The sequence below is a fragment of the Corvus cornix genome, chromosome 1 (assembly GCF_000738735.6).
Source record: "Corvus cornix cornix isolate S_Up_H32 chromosome 1, ASM73873v5, whole genome shotgun sequence".
Lineage (NCBI taxonomy): Eukaryota > Metazoa > Chordata > Aves > Passeriformes > Corvidae > Corvus > Corvus cornix.
In genome coordinates, this window is record NC_046332.1 from 108,511,795 (window position 1) to 108,528,055 (window position 16,261).

Sequence of the window (16,261 nt, forward strand, 5' to 3'; positions counted from 1 at the left end):
GACATGGTTCTTGAAACCACTTCCCAAATTTTGAATGAAGCCTGTGTTAACAGGAGAAGGGTGAATCCATGATTATCAAATGCATATTTGATTCAGTCCCTGATTGAGCTACACACAACCCCAGTGCAAATCTCCTGCAAGTTCAGTGTTCTAAATCAGGAAGATTGTTAAGCTTGCAGATCTACCTTTTGAGTCATTTGTAGGGCAGCTACAAACAAGGGAAAAGGGCTTTTCTCTTAGATCCAGAATGCTCTATATTATCAAAGTGTGAAATAGAAACATGGATTAATTAATGAGAGGAAAAAGGGCAAATGAAATTATATACCATGGATATTGAAGTCAAATTGCACAGAACAAGGAGAAAGCAAAGAATAATTTCTTTGTTGGCTGATATGCCTCCAGAAGTCATCTCTAAAGACCTGAGTGGGAATAGTTCTTCAAGGCATGGCAAACCCTGAAGTGGGCTGGAAAAGCCAGTGACCCTCATGCTCTACCAGAGATACTGAATGGAAAAATAATCAACCAAGGGTAAATTTGCAGACTTCCACAACATCTGTTCCCAGCAGACTTGTGGCCTCTCAAGAGTTTAAAGGAACTACAGTGCAGTTTCAAGGACTTAATGGGAGGCAAATAATGGCAATTTTGAACACTCCCTCCACAAGCTTCAGGACAAGGAGACAGAATCATCACAGACACTTTCCACAGTATGATCTAAGTCAAAGTTGTTATCAAAAGTCTTTGAACACAGGATTGTTGTGCTCAGCTTAGGCATATGAATAAACCAGAGAAGCTGCACTCAAGGAAGCTTAACAGTAAATAGCCAAGTGAAAAGGCTTGTAAGCTTATAAGTATTTCATAGAATTTTAACACTAAAGGTAGTATGCATTAAATATGAAAGCCATACTGAATTTCCCACCTTCTCTAGCAAAATACACCACATGATGTTTTCAAACCACTGGGAAATCCAAGCATTTTCTTCCTAATATCTTTGAAAGACTTTTTTCTCCCACTTGAGAATGTGCATTAGGTACACAGGAGAAATTTCTGTTTTTCTCTATTGCCTCTTTCTTCAGTATCCAAGTAAATATCAAAAAGGAAGACTGAAAACACAGTAAAAGAAATTGAAGATCCCTAAGGAAAAGAGATAGGAGTTTTTGTCAAGGATCAAAAGGGAATTAAATATATATGGTCAGCTAAGGAATTATTCTGGGAGAAAAGATTTACTGTAAAACAAAATTAGCTCACACTTGAATACACTGTAAAGTCTGCAAGCCTAATACTGAGGAGCCATCAGACTTTCCCACCTCATCATGTCGAGCACTTTGCTTATTTTTCTTGGCTCAAAGGATTCACACCACACCATGAGATTTATATTCTTTTGAGGTAAATGGTAAAATACTATAGGTGACAACAGTCATTTTAGCAGATCAAGAGGCAATATTATCAATGCCATGGAAATAAAATCCACAGTAACTCCTGTTTGTTGCCAGATGACTAAGGGTCCAGAGAGAATTTTCTTCTGTTTTGTTCTTTTGTGAAGTTAGTTTTTTCTAAAGCAGTAAGGCAATAAGATCCTTTCAGACAGGGTGAAGGGATTAGTGTATCTTGCTGGTGATTTGGGATCAAGACTGGAATTGTCTGGGACGTTACTTAGCAATAATGAGGAGTCTGTCTGAAAAAAGGAAGAGAGGGATTCAATATCAGTAGCCACAGAAAATCATGTTACTACTTAAAAATCTCCCAGTTCTTGACAATAAAGAAAGAGAGAGAATAAAGAGACTTAGCAGGACGTTTACCAGCAGTCCCGTTACCTGCAGGCAAAGGCAACCAAGCCCAGTACAATTTGCCCATTCTTTTTTTTGTGCCAAGCCATAACAGGCCGCATAGCATCTTTTACTCAAACTATGTAAAAATTTAATCTAATTTTTTATGGGAAGGTGGGAGGACGAGGCCAAAAGGACAGCCAAGACAAATCAATTGGCAAAGGAGAGCCAGTTCCATGCAGTTGGCAAAGCAGCTTATGGGCAATACTACTCAAAAAATGCATAATGGGAGCAGCCCTGAAGGACATCCAGCAGCCCTGGCCCCACAAAACTGGGGCATTCCTTCTCCCTCCCTCAAGCCTCCAGTGAATACATCTCTGTTTCAAAAATGTGTGGGCCTGTCAGGCTTTGGCCTCAGCCCCAGTCTGAGCAGCAGCTTTTCCTCTGTGGCTTTCAGCCTCTGGTGCACAAGGTGCACGTGTCCAACCCCACAGAGAACTGAAGGCAGCACCAGTGCCGGTGACAGAGCTTCAGTGAGAACAAACAAGCTCATAACAAGTCCTGCCTGTCCACAAATGAGGCTCAAATCGAAGATGTGTAATACAGACATCCCAATGTGAGGTCTAAATTAACTTTGTGATTAATTGAACCCATCACAGTTTATGCATAATCTATAATTTATGCCATGCTGCATCAAGCAAGCTAGTGGTTTATTGTACACACAGAACAAGATGATTTAGATTATAAGGGGACATGGTGAAGTGACATACAGCAGACCTGTCAGGGAGGAAAAGGGAGGAGAACTAGAAAGGGCTCTGGGTGAGAAACCTGTGCTTTCTCATCCTTGTTATCATACTCCCTTTTGTGAAACCTGTAACTCCAGCAGCAAGTTGCAAATCTGCCTGCCAGCTAGCCTGGGAAGACATGGTGACACAAGGATGCAAATTAGAAGTAAGGGTTAAAATGAGCTCTCATATCTGCTACTCCTGCTCATATTTCTTTAGGGTTTTCTTCACCTTACTTTCTCATGCAAACTCTTCACTGGCATGCATTATCAGGGCAAAGCTCTGTGGCTGACATGCATCTCAGATCTTTCCTTGAAACCTCTCTGGCTGTGTTCTGGCTGACTTCTTCCCCCTCTTTGCCCCACATCCTGCTGCAGCCCCAAACAGCCTTCCTGATTCTACTTTTTCATCAGTTCCTACTGTCCCCAACATCCCCTCCTCTTTAGGCAGGCTGCACTTACCACAATCTTTGTATTATCAAAACAAATTCCTTTAATTGTTTTGTAAATATATAAACAAATTTATTGTAAATATGAGAAAACATGAATGCATGAATAAATAACCATACAAACTGAAGGCCTATGTGCAAGTTGCCCTGCTAGTGTTTGAATTGCATTGAAAGTCAGCTCTTGGCCTCCATAAAGAAATCTTGAGGTAGAAAGGCTGTGTGTATAAGGAAACCTGAGGGGGACTGCATTAGTCCCAGAAACAAAGGGATTCACTGATTTTTCTGGTGGAATTCTGACTGGCTTGCAGCACTGACATTTTTGTCTGTTAAAAGTGATGATATTGTTAACAGTCAGGGCCCTATAAGAGGGTTTCTCTGCGTGAAGTCAGGCTTGAGTGTTACACTTAATCTGCAGTTACATTTTAAATTGCATTTATATTATAGCTTAATTGAAGTGTGCATACGATTTCCCACAAATACTACTTTCAGCTGTTATACCATATCAATAATAATTAGAACGATTTATACATTCATTCCACTCAGATCACGTGTGATAGGCTTCAGAATAACTAGATCTTTTGACAACAGCTGTAAGAGCTAGTAACTGCCACTACCATCACATGAGGTGCTTGAAGCTTCATAACCTCACCTCTAGGACTCTTTCTTGCAACATCTTTGATCATTTTCAGCTATGACTGCAGCCCTTGCCACACCATGACTTCTCTTTTCATACAGGAAATACATTCTTGCTCTCTTCTGCCAACCTAATTTCAGTATTCAAATTCACTGGGTAAAAAATAATCACGCTTTTGTTTACAGTGATTACAAATTCACAATCCCATCTGGGCCTCAGAATTTTGCACAGCATACTGGCAATTAATATCGAATTAATGCTTGTAGACCCACTGATTGTATTACGTATCTACAAAGCAGACTGCTGACACATTCATTTATATTTCAAACAGCACACTGTAGGCTGTATGGTACAGGGAGTACATTGAAATCTCTTAAGAGTATTCCAGACTCAGGTACAACAACTCCCCAGGAACATATTCTCACAAAAACGACCAGCCAAACAACCAAAGAGAAAAGCAAACCTAGAAAACCAACCCCACAACAACGACAACAAAAAAAATCAAAACTACAACCAAAAATCCTTGGGGGAAAAAAAAATCCAGGGGTTTTTTACTGTGTAGAAAACACAGAATTAAATCATCATATATAAAATAATACTTCCTGGTGTTTATCTGGAGAAGGACTCAGGCAATTGCAGAGGGTTGTGCTGCTTCTGTGTGAGAAGGAAATGGTGGATTTCTAAAAGCAACTTTCCATGACTGGTCACAGCTGTAGGTTTAGCTGCAGACCAAAAAACAGGTTTCAGTGGATGCAAGTTAAAATACAAAGCATTACAATAAAACAAAATAGGGAGGATGAAAATTTGTATGATGTAAAACTGAAATAGAATATAACTTTCAAAGAAGTGGGATTGACTTAAGGAATCCTGGAAGTTGTGACATGCACAATACATTTTCTTTATGGCTCAAAAATACTCTGTCTTAATGAAAAGCTGTTATATAAAAGTACATCTTATAAGTTTCCAAAAAAGAGTCCTCAGGTTTCTAATAGTTTCCCAGCTGGGAGCCTTTCCCATTAGAATGGAACTGAATGACTTCTGATTATAAGTAAATATTTCAATTATCACACTTACGGTAAGTTTTAGCATTTAACTGAGCTACAGATTCATGTAATCACATGATATGCTACTTCACAGTTCAAAAAGCAGATAATTCTTTCTTTGCTGCACTTTAACAAATGAAAATAACATTAAAAATAGGGCTTATAACTCAGGTGACATAAACGACTATGGCCTGGAAAAATAATTAACATCTCTTATTAGTTATTACAAACACTGATAGTTTCTTGTTACTAGCAAATAATCAGGAAGCAAAATGAAATTGCTATAATAACAGATGATAACAAAAATTATGCAAACATAAGACTGATACAGAGAAAGATGGAATAAACAGAATTTATCTTTATCTAAAGGATTAAAGTGGCAAAGTTCTCCACAGTATTTCTATGAGAGACACTGAATGTACACTCAATAACAACATTAATTTGGAAGGCAACAAATATTTTAAAGGGCTTACTTTTGTTTCTTTGATTTTAAATTAAAGACATCGAAACTGAAAGCTCAGCACGTTTAAATCTATATAAACTAAAAGTCACTCAGGCTTTTTTAAAATTTTTGCACTCTGAGTAAATTTGCAACAAGTCTTCAAAATAATAACCACATTTTCACAGAATATGAATCAAATTAAAGTACCACCTTAGACACTTTGCTAACTTGTAATTTTTAAATAACTTTCAAAAATATGCTGATACTGATGCAGGTTTGGTGCATATACTTAATGGGTTTTGAACTTGAATATACTTTAAACAAATAATGGACATTCTATACTACATATTCATTTATCTAGATGGGCTTTCCAGAAAAGGGATATTCAGATAAGCTAGTGTTCAGATGAATACATCCTGAAAGACTAGCTCTAAATTGATCTGCAGCTAGTTTATAATATGGGCACACAGGCAAACATGGACAGTTTTGATGTTTGTGTTTGCCCTGCAAAAAACAGAACATGAGAGAACCCAAATCTCTCCTTAAAGCCACTTCCACGCTAATCAGACAGGCTGCTGGCAAACAAAAGCAGTGAAAGAGCTGGTCAAAGTCACTGCAAGATGACTATTGATTATTTCAGAGAAGCCTTTGTGATTGTGGGAGGCTCTGAGAAAACGGAAGAAACCAAATGGCACTCATTTTCAAGTACAGCAAAGAATATTTGGATAACCTGGGAAAACAGTGAAGCAAATCCTCTTAAAAACCTGCAAATCATCCTTGAAACCATGTCCTAACATATGAAGGACAAGAAGCTGACGGGGAGTATAGACAGCGTGGGTTTAAAAAGGAAAATGATGGCTGGCCAACCTGACAGCATTTCATGAAGAGGTGACTGGCTCAGTGATGCGGGGACAGCAATTGATGCTGTTTATCCTGACTTCAGCAAAGCTTTTAACACTGTCTCCTACAACATTTTCATTTTAAAAACCCTGTATGGACTAAGTGGCCAGAGGGGTGTATTGAAAACTAGCTGAACTGCTGGGCTCAGAGTTTGGAGCTAGTTGTACGAAGTCCATCCAGGAATCTGACAGCAGACTCATGCAGTTCAGGAAGGGGAAGGAAAATCCTGCACAGAGGGAGGAATCACTGCAATGACCAGTAGAAGCTGGGGATCTAACAGCTGGAAAACAGCTTTCCAAAAATGGTTCTGGTGGACACCAAGCTGGGCATGAGCCAGCAATATGCCCTTGCAGCAGGGAAGGCAAATATTATCCTGGGCTGCATCAGGCAGACTGTTTCCAGCAGGTCGAGCAAGATGATCCTTCCTCTCTGCTGAACCTTGATCAGACAAAACTGGAACACTGAGTCCAGTGCTAGGCTCCCCAGTATGGACATACTGCAGTGAGTCCATCGAAAGGCCACAAAGAAATGATTCAGTGATTGGGCCACCTTTCAGATGAGCAGAGACTGGGACTCAGATGAGCAAGATGGGACTGCTCAGCTGGGAGCTGAGAAGGCTCAGGGGGACTTTATCAGTAACTAAATATTTGATGGGAGGGAGCGCAGCAGACAGAGTCAGACTCTTCTCTTTGGTGCCCACTGGCAGAATGAGAGACAATAGGCATAAATTGAAATAGAGGAAATTCCATAGAGACTTAGGAAGAAAAATAGATTTTTGTGAGGATGGTCAGTTGCTGGGACAGGCTGTGGAGTCTCCATCCTTGGAGATATTTAAAACCCAAGCTGACATTATCCTGAGCAACCTGCTCTCACTGACCCTGCTCTGAGCAGCTAATTAGAGTAGATGATCTCCAGAGGCGTCTTCCAGCCTCGGCTGTTCTGCGAGTCTGTGAAATTTCATCAGTTTATAGGCTGAGCAACAGTTTCTGGAAGCACTCCAAGACAGACACAACACCTCTTAGAAACTCATAATCCATCAAAAAAAGCCTACATAGATTGACTTATTGCACCAGGAAAAAATTAATTCCTTGGTTACTATTTAGGGCTAAGACATTTTTCACTTTCTAGATAAGAATTTAACAGATAAGAAGCAAATAACCTTGGTGCCTACAGTAGGCAGATTTAGGGAAAAAAACTGTCCACATTTTGAGCAAGTCCTTGCTCAAATCACATCCTTCCTTCAGTTAAGGGGAGGATTATTGGTCAAGTAAACTTTGCTTCACATTTGCCTGCAACATGTCAAGTGCAAAATGAATCAATTCAGCAGTAGCAACAGCTGGGAAGAATTGGCAAAACGACTGTTAAATCAGCTTAAGATAACAAGCAAAAATTAGCAAGCCTTCTTTGGGGAGGAGAGGGCTTATTTAAAGTAGCTAAAGCACTACAGCAATGGATATGCATGACAGAGAAATGGAAAAACAGCAAAAGGACTAAAGAGAAAATAAGAGATCTGACAACAGTATTGGTAGAAAGAGTTTGGGCTTCACAATTCAGCTGCTGTTCCCCAAGAAAAATGGGTTTGTCCTTAACAAGATGAAAGGGTGAGTGTTCACTGTCATTCATTTTCTTTGAAAACATAAAATGTTTCCAATTATGGTTTTCAGCTGTAACAGTTGAAAAACATTATTAAGTTAGCAACTGTGCTAAACCCAGCAGTAATTCTGAATTGATTCTGTAAAGACATGCCTTGTTTTGAACAGGAAATAGAAATGGACAACATAATCCAATAGATTTCCTTTCCCAAGGCAAAAATGTGCCCCATCTTACATTCTCTAAAGCTTTACATCCATCAGGTAATCTAGACAGAAAAACCACTTCACTGAGGATAACTTTTACTCTCAATAGAGAAATTCGATATAACTAAGTACAAGTTCTACTTATATGCCCTCTAGAAAGCATCTTGATTCAAGCAACCTCTTTCAAATCTATGCTAGTATCACTGAGCCATCCTGTATGCAAGGATACAGGTATCATGGAATTTTAAAGAGTTATGAAAAAAAATTTAGATTTGTGATGATGTCTTGTATTTATAAACATAAATTCATTTACAGTAAGTTTTTTGTTTACAGCAAACGTTATACATTCTACTGTTAGATATTTGCTCCTAGAATCCACCCCTTATTTCACAGTTTTAAGTTTCCCTCCATGATTCTTGTTAGAGCTTTCAAAACTGATTTATTTAATTATTAGGAAGAACAGAAAGGTCAGAATGAAGCCTACAACAAGCTTGTCCTTTACAGACTACTATAAAAGGAACTGTTCTCATGTTTTGGCGAGAAAACAAGAATTCGTTTTTGTGAAAAGTTACTTGGCTTCACCTTTGGTTTCCTTTCAACATCCAATGCAACCAAAACTTTCTCCTCTGTAAACAGTGTATAAGCAGAGCAAACACTTTAATCTGGATCTTCTGCATTTTTGGAGCATGACTAACCATCAGTCAACCAAGCATTTATAAATCTGATCTTAGAATTCGGTGTAAAAATATACTGATCTCTATTTCCAGCATCGTTGGCAGGGCTTGGAAGGGTGGGGCAGGGAATTAAATATGTACTAAATCACGTGATAAGAAAAGGTCAACAGTAAATAAAGTCAAATGAGTAAAAGAAATACTGTTGTATTCCTGAAATCCAGGGCAAAATAATTTGGGGTTTCTTAAAATCTTCATTAAAAGCAGCACAAAAAAAACCCAATAAACTGAGTTTTTTTGAGTTAATAAGCCTGTACACATCATATCAACAATTTCACCATCAATCCAGGATAGCTTTGTCACTTCTCAGTTTCCTCTTCTCCTTCATTTTGACAAGCAGGTGCCCTCGTTAGCTGGGCAGGATTGTGTCTGGGTAGTCCCACCTGGATTTCTCTGCAGCTAGGAGAGCCTCTGTCCTTCTTGATCCCCCCAGTCCCAAACAGACTTGCTTATGTTTTCCTTTCTAATTAGGTGATCAGCTCTGGAATGAGTTAGGCAGCCAGGGAGGGCTGGGGACTCATTCTTTCTAAGCCCAGGAATGTGACAGGATAGCTTTATGTCTAACAGCATTTTTCCCTGTATTGAAGAAACGGACACAGATGTTCCCAGTTATTGCTATCAACAGCATCAGCCATTCATATCAGAACATGTCACAGACAATTCACCATCCAGTAACTTAATGAGGTGCTCTTTAACACCTCCAACAATGTTAACTATTTAATGGTATTAATGTTTTAGAAAATACAGTGGCTGCAATAATTTTCCCCAAGCTTAGCAACAGCTAGGTACCTTTGAGGTTTGTTCAGAGTGAAATAATTCATAAACAGTCTTTTCCAAATAAAAACTTTAAAATACTGGGGGGAAAAAAAACAACATTGAGAGAACAAGGTGAAGGGTGTTGAAGCATTTGTGTGTGATGAGCACAGAGAGGCTTAGGAGAGAGGAGGACAGAAGAACAGAGACCTCAGATTTCTAAACAACTTCTTTGATATACACACCATCAGAGTGTGAGCTGTGTCAAAGTAGTAATAGATCTCACTGCAGAAATGTTTCTTATGAGAAGCCTGTACCTGCTTAAGACCAATAAAGAAACCTTTCTTTCTTTCTTTCCTTTCTTCCCCTGCCGCCCCTTGGTTTTCCTCCTGCCACTGCAGTCCATGACCTTCACAAGGAAGCACCTCTGCTTTGACAACAGGCTGCAAACCTCCAAGGACTAGCAGCGCTTTCTGGGAGAGAAAACTGTTGCCTCACTCAGAATCCAATCAAAACCTGAATGTACCAAGTAAAAAATAAACCAAGGACATCATTATTCTGTTTCATTGTGATTTGGCTTGCCTTCAAATCTCATACCCTGTATATCTGAAATAGCAGCAACGCCTCCATTAGTAGGGCCTTCCAACACTTTAATCAAAGTATCTTTCAGAATAAAAAGGCAGAAATGTCAAATTCCCATCACCCTTTAAATTCCCTCAATTCCCTGTGCCACACAGAATTAAAAGCCCTACCCGGGGATAATTTCCCGTACAAACCAGTGTGCAGGCATGCAGACACTCTGCCACGTGGGCAGGTGCCAATTTTAGAACATGGCAAGCCCTGGGGTGGTGGGACAGGGAGGCTCCCTGTGGGCACCCCATGCTCATGGTCACACTCCTGCACCCCATGTAGCTGATTTCTCACGTATGGTAACAACTCCCACATCTTATATAAGAAATACAGGTGTCCTGTACAACAATGCTGTGTACCTGTTCCAGTGCACATTATTTGCCCCTCTCCTTTCCAAGTTTCTATCAAAAATATCAGATGCTGGCATTTCTGTTTTTACTGGGACACTTCTGAAGGCCAAGAGACCCAGAGTTTTCTCAGACCTTACTGACATTCAGAGGAATGAAGTGGTTAAAAGAAATAGGCACAAAGGAGTTGATTAGCCTGACTAAAACTCATTTTCTCTCTCACTCTGGGGTGCTCGCAATACCATTAGGTCCCCAGAGTTCTTTCAGAATATTTTAGCAAAGGCAAACTAAGCAAAATGTGATCTTCTGGATCCACATTTAGGTTATTTCTACACGCTGAAGCTTTTTAAGCTTATATTTCTTTTTCTTTTTTTTAAAGGAAACCTCAAACCATTATGTTACATCATAGAAAACTACTCTAGGGGAAAAAATCACACCATTAGGACTAACATACTTCTGTAATGGTTTCTTTGAGGATACTTTTACACTATATCTTCTTATTTTATTATCATTGAAATTATGCTACTTTGTTTCTGCTGAAAATGATGATCCCTTAAAAATGCTTCAAGAAAGAAATTAAGTATAAATCTGGTATCTTAACTTTTATCTTGTATGAACATATCCAAAATTACAAGAATATATGCTTTTGCTCACATAATATTATTTCTTTCTCCTACACATGCTCATAATATTTAAAAACTGTATTTTGCTCTTCAGAATAAAAGACTGCATACACCACATATGGATTACTTTAAAAATACAGAATTAGAGAAAGGATCAGAAAACCTCTCAAATATTATCAGCCTCATGCTCTAAATAATATCCCATAATATGACTCGCAAGATGAACCAAGAAAAATTATGACTTTCTTAAAATGCAGCTTATCTGTCCTTCAAAACACATAATTAAAAATGTTCTGACTTGTTGCACATGCAGTAAGTAACCTAGAAGGGAAGTCTCTGTGGTCTCTGCAGCGAGTACTCTGAACCCAAACAACTCCTTTGCTCCATGTGTTTTTCTGGGAAGATGAAGGATCTTGTTCCCTTGTGCAGCACAGTTGGCAAGACGTTCTGGAAAGCCACACTCCACTAACCCTTATTTCTGCTTTCCACAAAGCTCAGTCTTTGATAAGGCACAATTATTTAAAATTCCCAATGCTGTTCTGCTTCCCCTGGCAGTGATACAGTCTTACCACAAATGCATCCTCTTTGACAGCAATGTGATGTTATAAAGTTCCACTAAATTTATTGAGGAGTCTTTATCCAGCAGTTAGCAATAACACAGTACAATAGTTATCCTCCTAAATGATAATTAAGCTTTGGGGTAACATTTAATTGAAAAGGTACTGTGAAAACCAACAAGTCAGCTTTTTCAAATCGAGGCTGCTTGGTTCACAATACCATTCAATGTGATTTTGTCTCACAGTAATCCATGACAAAAATATGAGTCTAATCCTGTTTCCTCTGGAGATCATTTGAAAACACTTAACCCCATGGACAATTCTGTGGTTTGAACAATTTCACATTATTAGCCTAGGGTTAACCTTTGTCTAGAAAGACTGTACCTTTTCAGTAATAAATAGCATGATCTTATCAGTAACTATTCTATTAGTAACATAATGGACTTGTTTCCTTTAAAAAAAAAGTTTAAATTTTCACAGTATGTAGCATGGTCTTAGACTCCCATTCCTTGAATATAGTCCCCTGATCAATAACTGTGTTGGAAAGATCCATGGGCAACTGTGATACCCATGGGCAGTCTGAGGATCAGGGGTGAGGGAGCAGACACTACATAGGAGCAGACAGGACGAAGAACCCTCCTGCACTAGCTAGGGTGTGACTTTCCAAGTTCTCTCCTTACATCCAAAATCCAAAGAAATTTGCTGTCATGCTCCTTGTATCTCCCTGGGTTGTCTTGGACCATAGCAGTTCATGTGGCCTGGCAGGAGCAGCCTGCCAAGCCAGCATTTCCCTGCAAGGTGTGTCACAGGGCTTGTTCTGGAGGAGCTTTGGTGTGACCCCGGTGGCCCACACACCCACAGCGAGTCTGTGCCCACCAGCCAAACCCAGAGTGTGTCTTTAAGTTCAGCTTCCTCCAAAAGGGATGCAGGGCATACCCTCTGGGTTGTGCTCTGGTGCACAGTCATAAGCAGGGAATCTAACATCGGGGAATTCACTTCAGGAATTTCTGATCTGAGCTGAGGCATGAACCTGGATGGACCCCTGCTACAGTACACCCATGGCATCCTGTAAGAGACCCCTTGTGGCCACCAACTTTCAGGCAGGATTAATTTCTTTTCCATGCTGGATGATTAATTCTATTTTTAGTCACTACTTTGTGCAAATCCAAGCAGAGAAAGAGGATGCCTGTGTGTGACTGCAAGCAGAATTTGGTTCCATGTCAAAATAAGGACACAGAAAGAGGATTAGATCTGCTAGAAGGAAGAAATACAGCGTATGATACTGAATCCCCTAGGCAGACTGGCTTCTGAAATGAAGTTCCCAGTAATCTCATCTTAATTAAAACAAAATGAAATTTATGATATCTCATTTCCCCACCACTTTATTATTTAGGTGTCATTGTCAAAGACTCTGCAGAAATCAAGGAAGAGACAGCCACTGCCCCAAGGAGTTTCCAGTCTAACTCAGGAAGAAGTAAACACTGAACAGCTCAGGAAAGAAAGCAAAGCCCTCGGCAATGAATAAATACCTTTATATTTTCACAAAGGTCATTCTCAGCTAAAGTGAGACGAACCCGTCTGTACTGCTGTGGCACAGGGGAGAGCAGAATACAAAAGGGAAGATGTGAGTGCAGAGGTGGATGAAGGCTTGAAGAGGGGCCATCAAGAAAAGAGAAAGGATGGATTTAAAAAACAATACAAAGGTGTAAGTAGCCACTGTCACCTCTAAGAGCAAAAAGTTTTCATCAAATATAGAAAGAGAAGCAAAGGAAGCATAGGCAACAAGTAGGAGATGTGACATGTCCTCAAATGAAGGCAGTGATCAAATTTGGGAATATTATTTTGGGCACACCTTGTCACAAAGTGCAGGTACAATTTTTCCCATTTTTATTAAAATAAAACTATACAAACCCCTCGAAAATATTATACAAATTTTTGAAAAGAAAAATGTCATTCTCTTTAAAAGAGTGAGGATACAGCTGAGGAAATCCTGGAAATCCATGCAGCTAAATAACTCCCAAGAAGTGCTAGGACATCACCCTTTCATTTTAGATCTGGGCATAGTTACATAACACAATTTAGCAAGTGATTTAATAGCTCTTGTCATGAATGCTATTCATCTGCTAGATGCAACTCTGGTTTCTATTCTTATTTTACAAAACCTCTATAACAACTTGGTTTTTTTCTTTCTTTCATCCACTAATCTACTACCTCTTCAGAGTGAAATTAAAACTTTTGAACTAAGCAGCAAATATCTTTCCCCCTTACTTAGCAAGCACCTGTGCAACTTTCCTTGCAGCACCATCTCTTCCCAAAGGCTGAGGACAAGAAATCTGGGATGATATAGTGATTCCCTTGGAGAGAAAGTATACAGAAAAGTGAAGAAAACAAATTCTCCTTATTCCTCTCCAAAGAGGAGTGCTGAAAAATGTTGGGCACTATGTGGCTTAATCTAGAGGGTGCAGTCTTCCTCTTGCTAACCAGAACTAAAGCCCGAGAAACCAAAGTCATTTCTTCTTCCCAACTGTACCCCCACTATTTCAGAAGTCAAGAAAACTTTCTCATAATTATTCAATATGTGATAATGATGATCTCCCTATTCTACCTCACTTGAATTTCCAGACCGTGTCCAATAAGTAAAAGGTGTTATCACTGAAGGAGCTCTCTTAGAAGTACGAAACCATCTGGAAAATTTATAGCTGATTTAAGTTTTACTTATTGTGCAAAAAAATAAAGTTTGAGTTCATCTTGCAAAAAGGGAAAACAAATATGGCATAAGACCCCAACTGCACCTTGAAATTTCCTGTTTTAAGCTTCCTTCCTGTCAAACATAAAAAATTTAATCTTATTTATAGACTGCCTTCATCACATGGACCATGCAGTCTATTATATGCTATGGGAATAAATGATAGCATGTATGTATTCCCCTGCCTTTTATGATCAGAAAATAGCGAAAAACAGAAATTCTATTATTATAAAGATACAGAACTAAGCTGGAAGATGAAGAGCCAAAATAGGTTATAAACAGGGGGCAGAGACCATAGATTATGTCCAGATAATACTGACACTTCTCTTTTCACTGGCACAATCTGTCCTGTGAGCCTGGGTGCGGGAGGAAGAAGAAAGATCATCTGGGAGCATGGTAGATGGATTTTAAAACTCTCTGTCATTCTTTCATTCTTGGCTCTCTTCAGTCTCCTGCTCTTGGCATCCTCTGTTTTTCTTCTTATTGCACATAAAGGTTAGTTTTAAACCAACAAACAAGTGCAAGTCTGGAGAAGATGCCTGTTTTGTTTCTGGGACGTGCATGGGAGAGCTCAGCTGCTGCTTGCTTCGAACTAAACTGACACCCCCTCATTCAGCTGATACCAGACAGTTCAGCGACCAGAGAAGAGCTCTCTTACCCTGTAAGTTAATATTAGGCAATGAAACTGCCTCTGCCATTACAGTTCAAAGAAACTGATTACTCCTTTAATGTGTTGCCAAATTATTAGAATAATGACACTTTTTTCAAGTGTATTGGTGTGTCTCCTCAATTCTCACTTTTTTAACCCCATGTTTTAGTAACTGTTGAGCTTCAGAAAGAAATGTGTTGTTTTTCTTCAAAGGAGAGCTGGGTAATATTTCAGGATGACTTCTTTTATATATAATGTAAAGGATATTAGCCCCCTAACAGAGAAAAAAAAAAAAATCACTTTATTTTCCCCCTCTGGTGCTCTCCTTTAGACTTGGAAAATAAATATTTTAAAATGCATGCTGTTAGTGGGCTGTGCAGCACTACACTGCTCTGTCAAAGTGAATATTGTGATAAATTATGTCAGTCTGTTCATACTTACAATCATCTTCCACTTCCTCATACCAAAGCATGTGAGCAGACATGAAATCTCTCCACAAAACAGAGGAAAAAGAAAACAACAGCAAAATATTTCTTGGCAAAGTATATTCCAACTTTGCTGCTCCAGTAGCTTTTGCTGAATTAGGCTTGTCCCTGCATAATGCCAGATGTGTCCCCGCACAAGCCCCAGCAGCTCTGCAGAGGAGAGGGCAGGAATCACCAGGGTGGGATGCTGGCTGGGCTGGCTGCCGGCAGGGTCTGCGGCGTCCCAGGCAGGGAGAGGCAGGGATCCTCACTTCCACCCAGCCGGCATGGTAACTAATGCCAGTGCTCTTTGGAGGCCCCTAAATGTTTCAAATTCCAGGACCTGCGCAGAAGCAATGCTCTGTGCTTCCCTCAAAACAAAGTTGATTTCCCATAATAGGACAGCCCATGCACTCGACATATAAGGCTCTGCTTCCAGGGTGGCATGTGCAATGGATTTAAATTATGTGTTGCAGCTTCCCCAGGAACATTTAGGCCACAAAGTGGGGTGAAGATATTTACTGCTCCCTTTGCGCAGCTCCCCGGAGAGCCCTATGAAATAAATTTTCTTCCTTCCCAGCAAATGACCCCCAGCCCATCCCCAGACAGCTTCCTCCCTTTTTGGAAGAGGAGCAGCAACCCTCCCTGGCTTTTGGGATTTCAGCCTCCTTCCTGAGCAGGGGAAAAAATAAACAAACACTAAAATAGTGTTGTCACCAAACTAAATGTGTAAATGCTAACACAAGTTGTGGTAAGTCAGCAGCTGCTTAAACAGGAAAAAAAAAAAAAAAAAGAACTATTGACTTACAACTGACCTTTCCACTCCCAACAAAACCACGCAGTACTAATGCTATACAGAGCCCAGGAGCTGCAGAGCAAGCAGAGGAGGGAGTGTACACAAGCTGCCTGTCACTTTCTCTTCCTAACAGTGGCAACTTCCCTTTGCTCCC

At 39.7% G+C, this 16,261-nt stretch overlaps 1 protein-coding gene across 8 annotated transcripts in view; it reads right to left on the bottom strand.

Moving 5' to 3' along the window:
• DMD (dystrophin) overlaps positions 1 to 16,261 on the bottom strand; it is a 1,178,400-nt gene that overhangs the window by 986,601 nt on the left and 175,538 nt on the right. Inside the window, exon 1 of one of the 8 annotated variants that reach the window (XM_019282747.3) lies at positions 15,289 to 15,602. The exons of the other annotated variants lie outside the window; for them this stretch is intronic. Coding sequence (XP_019138292.2) covers positions 15,289 to 15,331 — 43 coding nt within the window. The 5' untranslated portion in view covers positions 15,332 to 15,602. Of the gene's footprint in view, positions 1 to 15,288; positions 15,603 to 16,261 lie in introns of those variants that run through there. 8 annotated transcript variants of the gene reach the window in all.